Raw genomic sequence first — 20,359 nt, 5'->3', positions numbered from 1 at the left:
TGCCCTTCCGGTAGCTTGCCTGCTTAGATCACCTGACTATTCTACTTCCACAGGCAGGTAACAATTGGGGGTTTTAAGGTGCATAATTCCATTTCAACCAACCCCTTGAATGGCTGTCCCCAAACTTCTCAATGGGCACAGTTCCTCTGATACAAGTGCCAGTGCTTTTTCTGTCATACAGGGTGCTATAGGTGCTTGGGAAGAAGGTAGCTGCATGCTAACTTAGACAAGGCCTCCAATTCATTGCAGCTTGACATACTTGGCTTGCAAGGTTTCTGCTCTTCTACGTGGCTTTTCATTTTGCTTGCAGGAAAGCCTGCATATGTTTTCTAGTGACAGAAAAATTTACTCCGGCTCCATAGTCCTCGGTAAAGCCTGTTTTTCAAGCTTCTGCTTCCAACAGTAGCTTCTGTCTTCAAAACTCCTAATAAACTAAGGACTGTATTGAGAAAAAATCCAACCCCCTGAGTGGCCAAAATGCAGGCGCCATCTGGAGGTCCACAAGGAAGGCCAAGTAACTAGGCACATAACATGCACATTTTCTCAATTTCTCAACTAGGTTCCACAGTTGGAAAGTTGGGCTTGGACTCTCATCTATGGTTCCGCACCTTCTCTCCTGGAATGGGCAGTATAGAAATCTAAATAAATAAAAATTTTAGATCCAGTGGGATTACTTAGAAACACCTGGGAGTCAAAGACCACAAAGCTGGGAAGCTTCAAACATTGACATGTTTTATTGAGAATGATGATTCCAGGAGCAGACCCATAACATTTCAATCCTTAGTGATGCAGGCCTACAAAAAAGAAAAAGCCCCTCCCCCCACACTTTTACAGCAACTTAATACCAAGGGGGGGGTGAGCAGGAAAAATAAGGCTAGCCATTGGGGGTAGGGGGGTTATGGGATCCACCAGAAGCTTTTCAACAAAAAAAAACTCCTCTAAGCTAATAAAGGACAGGTGCCTAGTACTAAAGGCTGAACATTTTCATGCAAAGGTTTACAATCCCAGCACACACCCTTTAAGCACCCCCTCCCTCAACCATCTTTAAAAAAAAACCCCAAAAATATCAAGCTATTTACAGTTTGGGGAGAGAAGTACAAGAGCTGAACATGCTGGTTTCATTCTCTGTCGTCGCCCCCCCCCCCCCCCAAATGCCCCGAGTTGGAAACCCAGCATAAAAAATGCATATCCTCCCCAGGACTTTGTTATGGGAGTCCAAGGCCAAAGGCAGACTCGGTCCCTGAAGGGAGAAGGGGTGGTGGTAAGTGTATCTCCTCAAAGTGTTCGTGGGCATCCTGTAATTTGCGCCGTCCTTTAAGCGGAAGGCTTCGCTCAGATTCAGTTTGTGTTGTTCCAACTTGCGCGTGGCCAGCAGAATCGGCCTCTTACCGAGGGCCGTTCAGAGTAATCGCGAGAGAGTTCCTTGCAAGGGGTGACCAGCACTCCACGTGAGTTTGTCGCCAAGCTCCCCGGAGAAGTCCTACTTCTCGAGTGGTGAACCTGGAATTACATGATCAGCAACTTCCCCATCACTTCACTGCACACGACTCCCCCCCCCCCACCCTCCCCACGCACCAGAATTTCGTTTCTAGACACCAAAAGGAATCTGCTTGACCTGGTGTGGGGTGGTGGCAGAAACAACAACAGGAGGAGACCGGCGAGATCTCGGGTTCCTCAAAAACGACAACTTAAAAAAAAAAGAAAAAGAAAATCACACGCTCAAAAAACAGAAACAAAACACAGGAGTTTGCTGGTTTCAAGTGAGCTTTGGTTCTTCTCGAAGATCTGGGGATTCTCTCTTCGGAAGAGGAGAACGGGTGTGGCGGTTCCACTTGCAGCAGCCTTCGGAACCTCAAAAGCAACATGTTTAAATTCCTTGCACTTTTTTTTTAAAAAGGAAAAAGAAAAAAAAATATTCCCTTGAAGAGGTGGTGATTCCGCACTCTTTCAAGATCGCTCCCGTGCTTCGATCGCGGTTTCGACACAGAAGCGATAGTGCCTTCAGAGCATAAGCATACAAACACGGTGCTCCATTCACCCCCAACGCTTTTGTGGAGCTCTTCGGGCTGTTCCCGCCTCCCTATGTACACATTGTTTTTGCAGTCTGCATGAGAACCTGCAGGAAGAACACAAATGTCTAAGTTTTAAGCACAGACGAGCCTCCCTCCCCCCCTTGATAGTTTCTCCTTAGGCCAGGAACTTCTAACTTCTCGCTCTACGCAGGCCTGCCCTTAGCCCTGACCCGGAAACTACAGCTGGTTCAAAATGCAGCGGCCAGGATCCTCACGGCAACACCGTGGAGGTCTCATATCCGGCCTATTCTCCACCAGCTGCAATGGTTACCAGTTCCGGATCAGACTAAAGGTTCTGGTAATTAGCTTCAAGGCCATTCGCGGTCAGGGCCCAGTGTACCTGAGGGATCGCCTCCCCACCTATGCCCCTAAAAGAGCTCTGCGCTCCACCGCCACCAACCAGCTAAGGATCCCTGGCCCTAAAGAAGTCCGTCTGGTCTCAACCAGGGCCAGAACATTCTCTGTTCTGGCCCCCACCTGGTGGAACGAGCTCCTGAAGAGATCAGGGCCCTGCCGGAGCTTAAACAGTTCCACAGGGCCTGCAAAAAGGAGCTCCTCCACCAGGCATTCGGGTGAGACCAGATGTAATCAACAGTGACCGAAGGGCCCCTGCTCCCGCCCCCCTCAGAATTCCACCAATAAGCCCTGGACCTGTTTGTACTGTTACATTGTTGTGTTGTTATAGTGCTACTGTTATATTGTTATATTGTACTGTTACACTGCTATCTGGTTACAACTATTAGTTGTTATAAGGTTATTCACATATTTTTAGAGACCGTTTTATGTATTGTTCCTTGTTATATGTAAAGCGCCTTGAGCCTCCGGGGAGGGCAGTATATAAGTATGATAAATAAATAAAATAAATAATAAATAAACCAGGGGTATGTGGCCACAAGCTAGGGTACTGGCCACTTCCTGTGGTCCCCCCTCTCCCCTCCAGAGCATGAGTGAGTTCTCACATGGTGAGGGAGAAGAACCTGCCTGTCTCTTCCCCACCCCCCATCCTCCTCCAACCTGCCTGTTAACACAGGTGGTGATGTTACTTCCAAGGTGGGGAAATTACAGTGCCAGGGAAATGTAGCCACTTCTGGGAGTTCCTCAAAGCCTGAAAAATTATTTTCAGGGGTTCCTCCATGGTTAAAAGGTTGAAGATAGCTGCCTTAGGCTATCATTTTAGCACCAGGACAAACTGCCTGCTGTTCACAAAGGCGTGATCCAGAACCAGCAGATGAGTCTAGAAGCAGAGCTCTTCTGCAAATTCCACCAAGAGCTCACTGGAAGCAGAACAGAATAGCAAGACACAAGGGGGAAGAGACCCTGAAAACCTGCCTTGGAAGTCATTCATCTGCGTGTGAAAAAGCAGAACCCACCGAATAACATGCAGTTCGTGCATTCTTAATAGAAACAAGAGCACAAAAAGAGTTGCCTTGACTGGTTAAAAGTAACAGCCCAAAGGGCATAACTTGAGGAGCCCCTGCTACAGTCAACGTTGCTCAGCGACTCAGGGGCCCTGGGCCTCCGGAGTCGTCTGCTGCTTGATTCCTTGCCTGAAAAGGTTCATACCCTTCCCGTCCCCACTCTGGACGTTGCTTGAGTTCGCCGCACGGCCCCGGATCCCCTTCCGCCGCGAAACCCCCCTCGGAAGCTACGGCCACGAAGGAACCGGCCAGACACGCCAAACGTCTCCGTGTTCAGCTTCCGTTCTTCAGCCCATGTGGTTCGCCTGGAACTAGAAGAAGAGTTGGTCTTTACGCCTCACTTTTTCACTATGTGAAGGAGTCTCGAGGTGGCTTCCGATCGGCTTCCCTTACTCTTCAACGTGAGGGAGGTGGGGCGGAGAGAGCTTTCGAGAGAACTGCTCTGTGCAAACAATTCTGACAAGACTGTGACTAGCCCAAGGTCACCCAGTGGGCTTGCATGTGGAGGAGCGGGAAATCAAAACGGGTTCGCCAAATTAGAGGTCACCACTTTTAACTAAACAAGAGATCAGTAGCTTATAATTGCCTTCCCTTCTCACAAGGAGCACCCTGTGAGGCAGGTGGGGCTGAGGAAACTCTGAAAGAACTGTGACTGGCCCAAGGTTACTCATTCACCCAGCAGGCTTCATGTGGAGGAGTGGAGAATCAAAACTCTGTTCTCCAGAGTACAGCTCACTGCTCTGAACTGGGGTTGCGCACTCCGGCCACTTCGGAGAGTGCGGCAGCCCGGAAAGCCAGCACTGGCACACCAACCGGCGCCCGCACGCAGGACCAGAGCTCTGTGCCTGTGTGCGGGTGCCAGCTGGCGCCCTGCCGCTGGCACAACCCCTCACCTCTGAGCCGCTTGGCCGCCTTGGGCTGCAGTGCTCGCTAAAGCGGCCGAGGTGCACGGGAGCGCGCAACCCTAGTCTGAACCATGCTGGTTCTTAACTAAACAAAACAAGAACAGTTAATGCCGCCATGGATGTATCCCCCCCCGCCCCCCGAGATTATGCTATAAACTTTTGTCCCAAGGAAGATGGAGCTGTAGTCAAGGCTGCTGTGCTGAACACTAATCTCTGCTTTATATGCTTAGTCTAATCCACAAAGACATAGTTCTATATTCCTGTTAAGGCCCTTCTAAAGAGAACTAGTCATGCCTGCAAGAATAATGAAGAGAAGGGAGGTTCTGACTGTTTTAAAACCCTAAAGCTGAAAAAAAAGGCCGAGTCAGAGAGTCACGGCCGGGTTACCTGGATTTCAGTTCGGATGAGATGTTGTCGAAGAAGGACTTTGATTTGTCGTAATAGCAGTTGGGTCCAAGGAGGTCTTCGTCTGCGTTGCCGTCCCAGTTTTCGGCAGCCACGGTAGGTTCCCCCTTCTCTTCGCCCGTCTCGACTTTGTCATCTGAAAAAGGAGGAGGCAAGCAGTTACTTTTCCCGTTGAAGGCTTCTTTCTTCTGCTCCAAAAAAAAAAAAAGACCGCACCCAGCGTCCGCGTCCCAAGACATCGAGCAGACCTTTAAAGTTCAGTTTCTTCTTGAATTCCTTATCCAGCTCCTCCCGGTTGAACTGTGCATTTGCGCTTTCAAAGTCAAAGTCACTTTCAAACTTGATTGTGTTATCCTTCACGGCAGCTGGCCTGTTTTGCCCCCTGGAACGATTCCTGGTTCTCCTGTTTCCTGATGGGGAAGAAGAAACACACACAACTTTTGAACAGAAAGAAGGCTTTGGAGCCCCTAAGCAAGCTGGGCCTGTGCATCTAATTACGCTTCTTAAAGGTCATTTTAACGCCACTGAAGAGGTAGCAAACTCTTTGCTCAGAGATCTTGGGACCCTTTGAATTCTGAACTGGCACTATGTCATAGAATCATAGAATAATAGAGTTGGAAGGGACCTCATGGGTCATCTAGTCCAACCCCCAGCACTATGCAGGACGCTCACGACCCTCTCGTTCATCCACTGTCACCTGCCACCCCTTTGCCTTCACAGAATCAGCCTCTCCATCAGATGGCTCTCCAGCATCTGTTTAAAAATTTCCAAAATAAAATAAATAAAAGTGTCATGAAACCTTACTTGTGAAACTCATGTACTAGTACAGGGGTAGTCAAACTGCGGCCCTCCAGATGTCCATGGACTACAATTCCCATAAGCCCCTGCCAGCATTTGCTGGCAGGGGCTCATGGGAATTGTAGTCCATGGACATCTGGAGGGCCGCAGTTTGACTACCCCTGTACTAGAAGCTCTGTTAAGCTGGGGGGGGGGGGCTGTCAAGTAATAACCTCTTCCCCATCCAACTGTGGGGTATGACATTGCTACCTGCAATGAAAAGCCTTCACGTACCCCCACAAAGTTTTCACACCATTAACTGGAACAGTCATTCCCTTGAAATCTACTGAAAGAAGGTATGTCCACCCACAGCGCAAAGCTAAGCTAACAGATCCCTCTAATTTATAGATCATGAAGAGGTGCTTATGCAGTTATATTTCAAAATGCAGAACGGATTGTCATGCCTTTTTCTTCTAGCCCCTTGGTGAAATCATTACCATGTTACCATTACCATGTTATCTGGTCCAATCTTTTACAGTGCCAAAGCAACATACGGGAACAGAGTTCTACAAATTCCCCAAATCTACCTGTCAGGTTAACATACCTGATCTCCTCCTCTGGGGCCTTCTATTCTCATCGTTCACCTGCCCTTGCGATTGCACAGGCGCCGACTCAACTGTATCTAAGGCAAAATAGGAAAGCGTGTTCACACAACCATGTAACCACTGTGCTGAAAAGGCAATGGGCAGAGAGAAATTGAAACGGACTCAAATTACAAAAAAAAATAAAGGGGGGGGGGAGTTTTTCCAAAGGGAGTTTTGTACCAGTGGTCTTGCTGCTTGGGGGAATTGGCCGTGTGCTGCGCTGGATGCCGGGGGCCGCTTTGATCGGAAGAGCCTTCTTGGGATTCAAGCTGTCAACTGGACCTGTCTGAACCGCCTGCTCCACCATTGGACTTTTCCGCACGGAATGAACAGATGAAAAAGCAGCGCCTGGGGGAGGGGGGGGAAGCCAAGGGGTGTCAAAAGGTTCTGTGACTCCTGATTTAGAGAACCGCTTTCCTGGTTGAAGGGCCAATCAGGTTCAGAACCCTTAACCCCCCCCCCTCCCCCCGACCAGACCAGAAAGCTCTCCAGAAAAAAATAACATAAGAAAACAATTTCTAGGAGGTTGAGACATCGGAAGAATGAGCAAGTTTGGATTTACTTCAGTTTGCTGAAGAGAGATCAAGCATTCTTAATCGTTAATTTAATCTTCGTTGACACTGCGTAAAATGTTTCAAAGAGTTATCCCAACAGATTTGGCCAGAGAAATCTGAACAGGGCCGCATACAGCTCTATGCAAAGGCATGAATCTGCTCTTTGTTAAAGCACAACAGACTAAGCTACCATGTAGTCATGCAAAACCCCGAAAAACCAGCCAATGGCCCCTTAGCACTTCTCAGTTGCTTGACCATTGAAAATTAGAGACGTGGACAAGTATTTGTGGCTGGTTTCAAGGCAAGAGACATTCAGAGGTGGTTGCCTGAGTAGCTTCCTGAGTAGCCTCCCATCCAAATAATATCCAGGGCTGACCCTGCTTCATTTCAAAGATATAAGATTCAGGCTAGGCAGGTCAGGGCTAGAGAAACACTGAGGAATTCCAACGAAATATTCTCTTTTGACAACAAGGTTTTACTCAATTTGCAACACAAAAACCCTGAAGACACTACACAATTTTTAAGGAAGTCTGCTTAAATGTGACCAAGGAGACATTCAGCGTTTTCTCCACTGCATTAGTCTTACAGCAACTGTAAGAGACCACTGCAAATATGGCCTTTGCCTTCAATTTTTATCTTGTTCAGCTTTTATTTTTGCTCTTCTCTTTGACAAAAATTTAAAAACATATGCAAAGCCAACATATGGTACAGCAGTTTACAGCTGCATATTTCCATTTTGCTTGTAGAAAACTAAAGTTATTTATATTATTAAAGTTCTATAAAAATGCCAAATGGTTAAGTTACAAATGATAGATTTTAGGCTGTTGAAGCAGTAAAACAAGTTTAAGCTTGATACTTCAATTTCCCCCAAATGTTTCTTTTTTTGTTGGAAAAGCAGAACGGCATCTATGACTTCAAAGTTTCCACAAATGTTCTAACTTCAGTTTGAAGTCTTATCCTTCGGTTTGCCAGTATAGTATTATTGGGAGCTGTAGATTTTGTGAAGGGGTTAAGGATCCAAGAACCCTTTCAGTTCTCAAAGAAAAATAGGCATGATTTGGGGCTAAGCATGAGCATTAAGCGGCTTTAAATATGTGTGCCATTCCAAAAAGAGGATTTATCTTCTGTTTTTCTGCCTGTTCAAAGTTCTGAAAGGTTTTGACCCCCCTCATAGTTCTGGTTATATCAACGCTGCAGTAAATTCCTAAGCATGCCATGCTTCAAACCAGGCAAGTAACAACTGACCATCCATGGTAAGACAAGAGCACCACACTTTGCATTTTACCTCTTGCAAACTACCGATCTTGTGCCTCAATTTTGCACTAAACACACATGCACACACAACACTGAGACTGACAAAGCACACAAATGGAATTGCTGAAAGAAATGGAACTCTGGTGTGGCTTGGGGGACAGATTTTGATATTTCCTAGAACGTAGGCAGCACCAATCAGCGTGTGCCTTTGTCAGAAATTTAAAGTGTGATTACGTTCCTGTCTCTGAATATTAGGCAACACTGTCTCAAACCCAGGCGAATGGCGCATTGCCTGCAACTGTCACAGGTAGGTTGGTTTCCACTAGACACAACTGTCAGCAGGACTCCCAAGTATCAAGGCTTCCCATCCCATACAGTGGGCAGCTACGTACCAGGGACCTAGTGCTCATATTCCAGCCACTCATCCATAGGTTATTCTACTTTCTGCTGTGTTCCATTAGCAGTTAAAGGATCTGACATATTAACAAGTTTAAAAACATTCATTTTGGAAGCAGAACAAAGCAACTATGCAAAAGCACCCATTTCTTTAACTGTTTTGAGGAAGTATCCTTCTCTTTGCTGAATGCACAGCTTAGGCACGCATCGCTGTGAAATAAATTATTCCTTCGGTCCAAGGAGTTTGAGTTATGGACTATGGCGTAAAGCCTGGTTTATGCTTTTCATTAAGTGACATTACAACACCCTTTTAGAGCTGCTTCACAGACAAAAATACATGGAGATCACACTCCACCATGCACAGCTGAGTGAATTTGTCATGGACGCACCTTCAAAGTGTTCATACCGCCTTACTACAGTTGGCAGGATGAAAACTGGATCTGTCACAACAAACTGCCCTGGCAAAGCAACCAAACAGCTGAGTATACTGGGTTGGATTCATCCCTCCCATCACTAGAGTGCATTTCCCAGCAGTGTGATTAATTCTGTCCTCCCACTGCTGACTCCTACGCTGTCATTAGTGTTGTTCCTTTCGGTCGCCTGAGCCCTGGGGACAGTACAGAGGCCGTTGTGTGAGCGGTACTTTGGATCCGCTGCATCTGAGCTTGAAGGAAGTCTTGAAGGAAGAACTGGCTTACACCATTCGCAACTTACCTCTCTTGTGTGAAACTGTATTACAAGTTAGGCAAGTGGCCACATTCATCCCTGAATCTTTGCTACAAGAAGACATTAGAAGGTTTCTGAAAAAAAATCACGAATGGAAACCTGGCGGCCTCGAAGTTGTGTAACAATTGGAAGTAGTTTCTCTCCCTGAAGCTGTTCCCCCACCACCATCATAGCTTTAAACCTTTTGGAGCTGTTTCATTCATGGTCTCCAGCCAACCTTGAGGCTGCTTAAGGCTCTTTTCCAGGTGGGAGAGGGGAAGAAATGGCACAACTGATTAGGACATTTATGACGACAAAGAGAACTCGGACCAGCGATCTGAAAAGGCGAGTACACAAAAGGAAGCACAAGCTTTGACACTCAAGGTATGCATGCACTAATGTTCTCCCACATGGGCCTAGAGAATCGAGGCTCTGCAAGACAGAACTTAAAAACAAACAAATAGCAAAGCAGCCACATAAACCTTGAGCCCTGCTCAAGATGATTCCATTTGATAAGGTGTTAAGGAGACCTCCCACCCTTATTTCTTTCTCCTTCACTACTTTTATCCAATTCAGAGCTCCAGCTATTGGGAGGGAGCCTTTGAAATGGGACAGCTACCAAGAAGCAGCCAGCATGCTCAGCTACAGGCCCAGCTCAGATCTGCTCTTTGGGTCTCTCTTGGAGGGAATAGATTTACCATGGACAAGAAAAATATCAGCTGGCTCTATTCTCAGAATGAGTCGCCCACAAGTAAGACACTTGGAGATTGCCATCCTGTTTAGGAGATCATGACAGTGACAACTGCCAGCTGATAGGCTATATGGAACAATCTCAACCAGTACCTATTTTATGGTTTCTAGGCCTCGTGGCTATGCAGGCAACATCTTCTGGAAGCCGTGCAGCTGAGATAAGTCTTCCGCAAAGGCTCCACTACAGCTCACTGCCTTCTTTGTGGTTTCAAGTTGCTCTAGATTTCTCCTACACTACGCCTCGCAGTCACATTCCCCCTAATCAGGACTGCGCAACCCCATAACCCCTGTCCGGAACTCAGTCTCTTCTTCATCCACTGATCCAATACCTGGAGCGGAAGGTTTCGGAAATGGAACTCTGACGCAATCCTGGCCCGAGTTACTCTGTTCAGGAGCAAGAGAGGGGTTAAGACAATATGCTTTGCAAACACCATGCAGTTCTTCAAAATACTTGGAAATCCTCAAGCTGCTGTTACCCTTAGAAGACAGCAGGTGTGGCTCTGATGACAAGTCAGGCTCTGAGACTGGCTGAGGAGACGAAGAAGTGCTAGGGCTGGAAGCGGCGGCTGACGCTGGAGGGCTTACCAGTTTCTCTAGAAAGATAGAAGGGGGGAAGACAAAGCAAAGAAGGATACCAGTAAGACATGGGGCGGTGAAGACATTTGAGAGACTGGGGAAAGAAGAGACCTTTTAAGAGCTGGTGACACTAGAGAATTTGACCTGGAACAAGGAAGGTTGAGTCGTTATTAGAAGAACATTCCGCATCGGGCTCAACAGTGGTGAGAGGCGCCATTAAGTTGTAGCTAACTTTTGGTACCCCCATAGGCGCAGCAGTGGCCAAACTATGGCTTTCCAGATGTCTGTGGATTACCTTTCCCATGTGCCTGACAGGGGCTCATGGGAACTGCAGTCCAGGGACCTTTGGACAGCCACAGCTCGGCTAGAAGAAGAAGAGTTGGTTCTTATATGCCGCTTTTCCCTACCCGAAGGAGGCTCAAAGCGGCTTACAGTCGCCTTCCCTTTCCCCACAACAGACACCCTGTGGGGTGGGTGAGGCTGAGAGAGCCCAGATATCACTGCTCGGTCAGAACAGTTTTATCAGTGCCGTAGCAAGCCCAAAGTCACCCAGCTGGCTGCATGTGGGGGAGTGTAGAATCGAACCCGGCATGCCAGATTAGAAGTCCGCACTGCTAACCACTACACTAAACTGGCTACCCCTGTCATAGGGTTTTAAAGGTCAAGAGACAATACAGGTGCTTTCCCGTTGCCTGCCTCTGCGTAGCAACCCTGGACCACTCATCCAAGCAGCACCCAGGGTAAACTCTGCTTAACTTCCAACCGCAGGCTAGCCAGCAACATCCAGGTCAAGTCACTAGCTCAATAGCCAATGCTAACAAGAGACACTGTAGCAAACAAACTGGAACAAAAAAAAAAAAAGTGAAAGGGGGTGCAACACTCCCACAGACAGTAGGGTTTCTCCCTCTTCTCATCTCGATCCTCCAAAGAGCAACTTCCTGCAGCCGGACAAAGACCTCTAACATGTACCACAAATGGACAAATTGTACAATTCTGCCAATTCACACTAAGGTTCTGAAACCAATGACAGTTTTCACAGCTGAAGAGCCAAGGCTGAGAAGTGGCAATTACTCAAGACCACACACAGAGTTTATGATGGTGCAGGAATTAACACCATTGTCCCACCTCCAGCCTCTCCACCTCTCACACATCTTGAGTGGCCGCGCTAAAGACCCATGACTTTTTACAAGCTTCTGTTCATAAAGCTCATTTATACCCTGTCAGCAGCTGAAGGAGATTTGCCAAGCCGTTGAGGAAGGAGAATAAACTTAATCCTGATAGGGCACTGGCTGCTACGAAACCTAAGCATTCACCACCAAGAAACCTTGTGTGCCTGGCACCTGCTGCTCACCAAGATGGCCAAACAGCAGGAGCAGGATCACATTACAGAGCGGTTCTCAAGGACAGAGAATGGAGCATTCCTATGCATCGCGTCCAGGAGAACTCTAGACCAGAGATTTTCTCCCATATCCGTTTTCTACATGCAAGGAAATTTTTGTATAGCGAAGCATTCGGTTTGAGCGGAAAAGCTACTCCCCGAACACAAGCTGTCGGGTTTCGGCAAGAGTTAGGCCTGTGTTAACTTACCTAGACCAAGGGAAGCTGCATACTGCTGACTAATTAAAGAGCTGGCGGCAAGCTGGCTGTAGGGAGGCATGCCTCTGAAGGGACTGTAAGGCATGTGGGGCTGGAAGGAGGAGGCCGAGGCAGAGCTCAAGGACGACTGCAAAGAAAGAGAGTGGAGTTAATCAAGCATGGTCATTTCCACATGGAGCATATCTACGGGCCCTTCTTTTCCACTACGCCCCCCGAGAGCATTATCTTCTGACCAGAACCTGCTGAGAATCCCTGGCCCAAGGGAGATGAAGCTGGCCTTGACTAGGGCCAGGGCCTTTTATTGGGGTTTTTAGCGTGACCTGCTGCGAGCCAGTTTACTGAGAGGGGCGGGATATAAATCCCAACATAAATAAAATTCCCATGAGGAAAGGTTGAGAGAACTTTGTCTGTTTATCCTGGAGAGAAAACGACTAATAGGTGATATGATAGCCATCTTCGAATGCTTGAAGGGCTGGATGGAACAGAGTTCTTTTCTCTTGCCCGGAAGAAGTTCTGACAATTAGAGTGGTTCCTCAGTGCAACAGGCTTCCTCGAGAGATGGTGAGTTCTCCTTTGGAAGTTTTTAAGCAGAGGCTAGATAGCCCTCTGACATAAATACTGATTTTATTAACCTAGACAGAATGTGAGTGGGTGTGCAGGAAGGGACGTGCCAGTGTCTCTTGTGGCCCTTCCTTGCTGATCGCCACTGTGGGATAGGTGAATTTCCTCCAGGCCTGGCTGGATTCTTGAGATTTCTGGTGGCGAGATTACTTGGGCATGAAATTGGGGTCACCATGGGTGGATAGGTAGTAGTGAGCTCTTGCACTGAGCAAGGGTTGGACTAGATGACCCTGGAGGTCACTTCCAACTCTATGATTCTAGGTGCTAAACCTCTGACTCCCAGTCAGGATTACTAGCATGCATTCATGTCTGCTATCAAGCCTGCTCCCCCTTTGGTTCCCTTCCTCACACTGGACTTTCACAGGCCTTCTGCAGAAACCCACCTAAAAGGATCTCTGTGCTAGACAGAGCAGGGCTTTGTGCCAGAGAAGGCAAGGCTGCCCGGTACTAGCAAGCAGCATGTGGATTTATAGAGCCCCACTTCTAACTGGAGAGCTATAAAAACCAACTACTGTTTCTAATTAATAATTAAGCCACCCTGAGCTAGAGCTAAATTGGAGTACCAAACTATCCAAGACAAAGTGGGCTTCTATTCCGAGGAATATTTAGGGCCCGTTGTCATATTGCTGGAAGCTCTTTGAGGAGATGCGATTTGCAGGACGAGGTCGCTGCTGGCATTCCGGGTGGGGAGAAAAAATCACTTACTTGGACAATAGCAGGATCCTGAGGAAGATTATGCTGCGCTTTTGGAGGCTCACATACAGTGATATCCTTGATGTCGCTGCCACGGAAGATGATGTATTCGTAAACTTCCTCCCTCGGGGGGGCAGGACGATCCGTGGGACGATCTTCCGTTCCAAAGGAGCGCACTTCAGTGTGTGAAAACAAACCAGGTGTTAGCACTTGGCCTAGCAAGCTGCACCACATTGCCTTTATGCCTCGGGCAACCACCAGGCTACTTTCCTCACTGAAATACACCCATCTCAATTCTCCAAATGAACTAGTCGGCCTGGATTACTAGCCAGCCAGACCGCTACATCTTGACTGGGCCAAGCAGGGATACCAAACCTATTCGCCCCCAATAAATGCAACATAGGTAGCCATTTGTTTGTGACAATCTGACACGGCAAACTTTCTTTTCTCCTCCTATTCTACTACATCTCTTTGGGAAATATGGACAAGGCACCTTTTTGAATGCAGAGCCATCCGTGGCTGATGTTCTCCACTACAAGTTCTATTGGAGAAAAGGAGAGGGAAGGAGCAGGGTCTGAACTACGGCTCAATATGCTTTGCAGAACCAGGGAGCCAAACTTTGCCCATAGCTGCCTCAAATATGCAGATTTCCTATCCAGGATAGTCACAGGACCAGCATTTTTACAGTATCTTGACTTCAGCCCATGCAACTGTTAAGCTGGGGGTGAAAACGGAGTTCGGCAAACAGTCAGGAAAGCAGAAAAACCAGGGCAAGCACCAGCATTGCAGGGCAGCCACCTGCGCTTTGCTTGTTCTCTTTATTGTGCCACAGAGACTGTTGCATAAACTGGGATTCTGATAACAAAAACAGAATGCTGCAAGTGGATTGCAAAACAAAAAATCTTCCCAAGTCCCAGCAGCAGGTTTGGGACATGCTCATACCCCCACCACTTCCAAAACAGAAGCAGTTTTCTGACTGATATGAACACTGAAGAGTGTCTCTGCTACTCGATACGTTCCCAGACAGAAATTTCACTGCCTGCAGCCCATGGAACTGCTTTATACTGAATCAGACCCTTGGTCCATCCAAGGCAGTATTGTCTATTCAGACTGGCAGCAGTTCTCCAAGGTCTCAGATACACGTCTCTGACATCAGGGGTAGACAACGTGTAGTCCTCCAGATGTCCATGGACTACAATTCCCATGAGCCCCTGCCAGAAAACATTGGCAGGAGTTCACGGGAATTGTAGTTCATGGACATCTGGAGGACCACAGCTTGACTACCCCTGTTCAACATCACCTACTGACTGATTTTTTTAACTGGAGGTACCAGGGACTGATAGAGCCTCTTGTGGCGCAGGGGGGTAAGGCAACTGACATGCTGTCTGAAGTTCTGCCCATGAGGCTGGGAGTTCGATCCCAGCAGCCGGCTCATGGTTGACTCAGCCTCCCATCCTTCCGAGGTCGGTAAAATGAGTACCCAGCTTGCTGGGGGGTAAACAGTAATGACTGGGGAAGGGAATGGCAAAACCACCCTGTATTGAGTCTGCCATGAAAACGCTGGAGGGCGTCACCCCAAACGTCAGACATTACTCAGTGCTTACACAGGGGATACCTTTGCCAGGGACTGAACCAAGGAATAATCTCTGCTGTGTCGATCTAAGGAGGTTCTGAAATGGGCAACAAAGAACCAGTGTAGCCTATTGGCTGGAATGCTTCCGATTCCCCCCCAAAATGCCGGTATCTGAAACTTCTATCTTCTTATCCAGCCTTGCCTCTTTAAGAAGAGTACATCACTCATATCCTAGTCAGCCTATAAAAATATCTGGCATATTTATGGAATCTGAAAGGGACAAATGCCTTAGTTTTGGGATGGCTAGGCTGCAAAACAGGCAACATCAGAGGAAGAAGACCAAAAACTGCTCCCTCTGAATGCCACTCAAGAGGATGGTATCCCCTGCTGTGTGCAAGAATATTTCTTGCCCAACATCTGCTTAAAGTAATAAGTTAAGGATTGATGAAGATTGAGATATCACTATGTTCATACCTAGTCCCTCTCCTCCATTACTTATTTACTGTATCAATATACCACCTTTCTCTCCCATGGGGACCCAAAGTGGCTTACATAGTTCTCCTTTCCTCCATTTTATCCTCACAACAACCCTGTAAAGTAGATTCAAGTGGGTAGCTGTGTAGGTCTGAAGCAGCACAACAAAACACAATCAGAGTCCAGTGGCAACTTTAAGACCAACAAGATTTATTCAAGGCGTGAGCTTTCGAGTGCAAGCACTCTTCCTCACTCAAAAGTTCATGCCTTGAATAAATTGTTGTTGGTCTTAAAGATGCTACTGGGCTCTGACTTTGTTTTATTGTCCTGTAAGGTAGGTTAGGCTGAGTGTGCAACTGTCCCAAGGTCGCCCAGCAAGCTTCCATGGCACAGCAAGGATTTGAACCTGTGCTTCCCAGTCTCTAGTCCAATGCTCTAACTCAGGGGTAGTTAAACTGTGGCCCTCCAGATGTCCACGGACTACTGTAGCCCATGGACATCTGGAGGGCTGCATTTTGATTACCCCTGCTCTAACTGTTGCATCACACTGCCTCTAAAGCAGAGGTAGTCAAACTGTGGCCCTCCAGATGTCCATGGACTACAATTCCCTTGAGCCCCTGCCAAGCGAATGCTTTAGTCACTTTCCCACCATAGCCTTCCTTTGCTACTACCACAGAAACTAGAAGCTATAGCCAAGTCCTCCCTAATCTACTTTAGCTATCCTTCCTCGTTGGCTTGTGAAAGAGCAACAGACCCTCTTCCCCTTACGTCAGTCTCTGTCACCATTCACACTGGGAATGAAGACTTTGCTTTTATTTACGCAGGACTGAATATTCAGATGGGGGTCAAATAGCTTCATTCCATGTTTTGTTCAAAATAATGCTCATGGGATGGTCAAGGTTTTCCGTAGATATCTAGGGTTCAAAACCTGCTGAACAGAAAGGAGGCCAGAGCTTCTGAACGCTGAGATCAGGCATCACATGGCCTTCTGTCCTGGTGTAGCGTCAACCACCCCTTCACCACTTCATTAACAAGGCTGTTTTGGAAACTGAACTTGAGAGATTAGAGATAAATTGAGGTCCTGTTTAGTTTAGGAAAAGGGACCGGGCACTCCTGGAATACTCGGAGAAATCTACTTACAACTAGCATTTTATGAGAAATCCTAGCTAAGTAGAACAAACTCACTCTCACCAGGATAGGAGAGGCTAGCCCAACTTGATCAGATCCAAAGCATTACACCCCCAAATTTGCTTGAGCCTTTTCCTCCTTGTGAAATGCTGGTCATTTTGATGCTGCCTCTACGGACCTCTTGCTTCAAGACTAGCAATTATAGCCTTCCTTCCCAAATTGATTTCTCCCCTTTGCTCCCTGATTTCCTCTTAGCCTTGTCTGTACTTTGTGTGTTTGTATGCATGTTTCATTCATTTATTATCATTTAATTTTTAAAAAAACCTTTCAGATTTATTTCAAGAGCTCTCAAGGGAAAAAAATCCCTGTGAGCATTGGTGGGGAATCCCAGTTACTCTCTCTTGCTTTGTCTCCTTTAAAGCTAGCTTCCCCCAATTAATTAGAAAACTGCCTATTTGGTTAACGCCTGGTCTCCTGTCTTGCAAACCCTACAGGGTCACCGCTAGTCGGCTGCAAGCTGACAACCCAAAAACAGCAACTTGTTTTTTAGCCTTGCACATCGGACAAAACAAGAAAACAACTGCACTTCTTGCAGTAAGCTGCTATGAGGCAAGGAGACAGCACCCCTTTGACACTAATGCCAGCAGAGGGGTGGGGTGGGTGGGGCAGAATCGAAGCTGCCCACAAGGTAAAGCAACTGAGGGAGACACAGAGCCATACAAATGAACTGCTGGTTGCTACTATCTCCCTTCTGGGTCAGGGAGAACAAGATAAGATAGCAAGAACAGGCTGCACCAAACAACTCCCCGCTCCCTGTGCAATTCTGTTGCCTGGCTACTGCGCTTTATTCCTGATCTGAGCATTTCTCTACTCTTATGCAGGAATCACAACGCCGACGTACGGTTCTGCCATCTTTTCTTAATGAAAAGGCTATGCTGTGCCCTGGAGCCGGTGGAAAAACTGAAGAGTGCTTCGCAGCGTCAAGATAGCTTACCGTCCCCACCCTTCGCAGGGCTAGAATATCCAGCAATTAAACTCTCAAGACACTCTGGATTTCCACCGCTCCACATCCAGAGCTTGCTAAGCGACTAACCACCCCTTCTGGCTCCACACTGTCAGACATCAAAAGCTGACTCATGAAAGCAGCAGGCTACGGCGGCAGAGCTGAAGCAGTCCTGCCCACTTACAAGACAGGCTTTGTTCTCCCCTCCTCAGTGCAAAGCTCGGGCAGGTGGCAGTCCAGTCACACCTCCAAGCTGTACCCGAAGCCAGAGCATAGGCACCCCCCCCACACACACACAGGCCTTTAACCTTATCCCGCAAACCTGAAAAAAACACAGCAGATATGCCATCTTTCCCTTGCGCATGAGCCCAAAACAAGGTGGCTGGTGCTAAGAAAAGCCACCGTAAGCTGACACATGACTGGCTCACCAGCCAAAGACCACTGATCAAACAGGCAGGGGATCTGCGGTGCTTTACGGTGCCCCTTCCGTGGTTAAAACTGTCAGAAATGAGGGTCTCCTGCAGAGGACAAAGCTTAAGTGGAAGGGGGAGCTGCAGAGGACAAAGCTTAAGGGTGAAGCGCAAAGCCCTTCCAGAGCCTGCACAGGACTTGCAGAAACCTAGGCCATGTTGCTATGATCAAGGCAAAGGCCTTGAACAAGACTAAAGTATACTAGGCCTATTTGTGAGGCCTGCATAACACAGCTCTAGGGCACCTATTATCCTCTCCATTAGAAGGAAAGCACAGCAGCCATCTTCCTGGCTTTCAAAGCAACGCGAGTTAAATGAACATGACCTACTTATTTCTCCCTCCCAAGTTTTTAGAGTAGGGAGGCTCCTCCTTCCAGCTGAAAGGGGAGCATGCTGGAGGAAGCGGCATCCTTACAGTCTTGGGCTCTTACAGGGTCAGCGTGAAGGGCGAGATGCCAGAGAGGTCTCTTCTCTTACTTCAGCCCTTTGCTAACAAATCACAGCATGATGGGCAGAAGCTCTTTATTGGGCAGTGTTACATGAACAGCAGGGACAATATGTACAAAGTGGTGAAACAAGGCTGTGGGTTCCCTTCCTTCTTTCTGGTGCGACCCCTTTCCTGGATATCCAAGTTCAAGCAACCCTTCTCCGTTGCGACGACAGAAAAGATGCAGAAATGGTCAAGGAAGTGGGGTATTAGGAGTCACGGTGCATTTCTAGAAGGCCAGAAGCGTGCAGAAAAGTTACACCTGGACTTTACCATTATCTTTTCCCTGGAAAAAAACCTCTACGGAATGGAGGGGAGGTGGGCCAGGTGCCCCGCCCCCATTCAAGGAAAGAAAGGGCACAAGGCAGCCTCCAAAAAGCAAGGAGGAAGCAGAACGGCTGCTGGGGGCAGCAACTCCCCTGCAGGCACCCTTGTATCTTCAAAGGCTTTTTAAAGGAGCGCTTCTTCCCTCTGCAAGCAGTCACAGATGACCAGGAAAGGCCATGAGTAAAAAAAAAAAAAAAAAAAGGGGGGGGGGGGAGGGACAGGGAACCACAATGTCTAGAGCAGGGGTAGTCACAAACTGCGGCCCCCCAGATGTCCATGGGCTACAATTCCCATGAGCCCCTGCCAGGGGCTCCTGGGAATTGTAGTCCATGGACATCTGGAGGGCCGCAGTTGGACTACCCCTACTCTAGAGGAACAACAGCCCCCCCCCCCCGAGAGACCAGCGAGATGTGCAGGACTTCAGCCTCCGCCGCTCACAGCCCGGAGAAAGGCAGCTTCGACGCCCTGAAACCCCGCTGGGCGTGCCCGAGGGAGCCGAGCCGCAGACGACTTAGCCCCCCCCCCAATCCCAAAAAAAGGGGGGGGCTTGCAGGGCGGGCGGGTCGCTGGCGAGGCTTCCCCGGGGCCTAGACCTGCTGCCTGGTCCGCCGCGACGGTGCACGGCGGAGGAAAGCAACAAGGGAGCCCCGCGGGAATTCTCCGCTCAATTGGGGGGGGGGGGAGTGAGAGAGGGGGGGGCGCGAACGCAATGGCTGCGGGAGGGTGGAGTGCGGGGGGGGTCGGAGCCTCGGACGCCCCCCTCCTCCTCCTCCCTCCAGCGCTCGCTCATTCGACCCCTCCCCGAGGCTCGTTATTAAGGGCGGCCATTACGGCGCGGGGAGGGGGGCGTGTGTGTGTGTGGCTTCCCCTTCGCACGCCCCCGTCATTAAAGGGAGAGACGCGGAGGGGGGGGGCTCCTTTCTGCCTCGCCGCCCCCGAGGGAGGGAGGGAGGGAGGGAGGGAGGCCCCCCCCTCCCTCCTCGAGGCCTACTGCCCCTCCCCCCCCGGCCGCGCGGCCTTACCCTTGGCGAGCGCGACGGTGGAGTTGTCGGTGTCGATGGTGTAGAGGATGCCCTCGTAGCGGATCTGCGCCTTGGAGATGAGGCTGATCTTGCTCCCGATGTACGGCGTCCCCGAACTCATGGCGCCGCCGGGGAGGGGCGCGGCGGCGGCGGAGGAGAAGAAGAAGGAGCCGCTCGGCAGGCGGCGCCTCCCGGGGGAGTCGAGGCGACGGCTGAGAGAAGGACGACGGCGAGGGCCGCTCCGCTCCGCTTTGGGCCTGGCCTCCGCCTGTCCGTCCGCCTCCCTCACGCGTGCTGTTTGGTTCCCCTCTGCGCAGAGACCGCCACGCTCGCCTCCGCCGCGGACTCTGAGAGGAAAGCCCGGCCGGCCGCGCCTTTTATAGGCCGGAGGCAGACGGCGGGGGTGGGGGGGGGAGCGGCGGCGTCGGAGGGGGAAGTTAAAGGGGGGCCGTGAGAGAAAGAGACGGGGGAAGGGACGGGGGGCGGAGCCGCGCAGGCGCGCCAGGCGG

At 49.1% G+C, this 20,359-nt stretch overlaps 1 protein-coding gene across 4 annotated transcripts; it reads right to left on the bottom strand.

The window, feature by feature from the left end:
• Window positions 1–710: 710 nt before the first annotated feature.
• Window positions 711–20,312, bottom strand: LSM14B (LSM family member 14B). Of its 4 annotated transcripts, none has more exons than XM_077335771.1 (10): window positions 19,851–20,312; window positions 13,379–13,542; window positions 12,044–12,179; window positions 10,357–10,473; window positions 6,402–6,569; window positions 6,182–6,259; window positions 5,049–5,210; window positions 4,783–4,936; window positions 3,636–3,801; window positions 711–2,116 (listed from the first exon to the last, which is right to left on the bottom strand). In XM_077335771.1, exons 1-10 carry the CDS (start codon window positions 19,969–19,971, stop codon window positions 2,081–2,083), a joined length of 1,302 nt encoding a protein of 433 aa, XP_077191886.1. In that variant the 5' UTR covers window positions 19,972–20,312; the 3' UTR covers window positions 711–2,080. The 4 variants fall into 4 exon arrangements, with proteins under 4 accessions (XP_077191886.1, XP_077191887.1, XP_077191890.1 ...); XM_077335772.1 differs by having other exon boundaries at window positions 3,620–3,801; window positions 19,851–20,311; XM_077335775.1 differs by lacking the exon at window positions 10,357–10,473 and having other exon boundaries at window positions 3,620–3,801.
• Between the last annotated feature and the right edge of the window lie 47 nt (window positions 20,313–20,359).

Source organism: Paroedura picta, chromosome 4 (assembly GCF_049243985.1).
Source record: "Paroedura picta isolate Pp20150507F chromosome 4, Ppicta_v3.0, whole genome shotgun sequence".
NCBI classification, from domain to species: domain Eukaryota; kingdom Metazoa; phylum Chordata; class Lepidosauria; order Squamata; family Gekkonidae; genus Paroedura; species Paroedura picta.
The sequence above is the reverse complement of the archived record's forward strand: the minus strand, read 5'-3'. Positions and strand labels throughout refer to the sequence as shown.

Excerpts from the sequence above, each read along its gene's own strand:
- LSM14B (XM_077335771.1), bottom strand. The coding sequence starts at position 19,971 with ATGAGTTCGGGGACGCCGTACATCGGGAGCAAGATCAGCCTCATCTCC. Across the intron at positions 13,543-19,850 it reads CACCGTCGCGCTCGCCAAGG|TGCGCTCCTTTGGAACGGAA; the intron begins GTAAGGCCGCGC and ends CACACACTGAAG. Across the intron at positions 2,117-3,635 it reads CCAGAGTGGGGACGGGAAGG|GTTCTCATGCAGACTGCAAA; the intron begins GTATGAACCTTT and ends TTCTTCCTGCAG.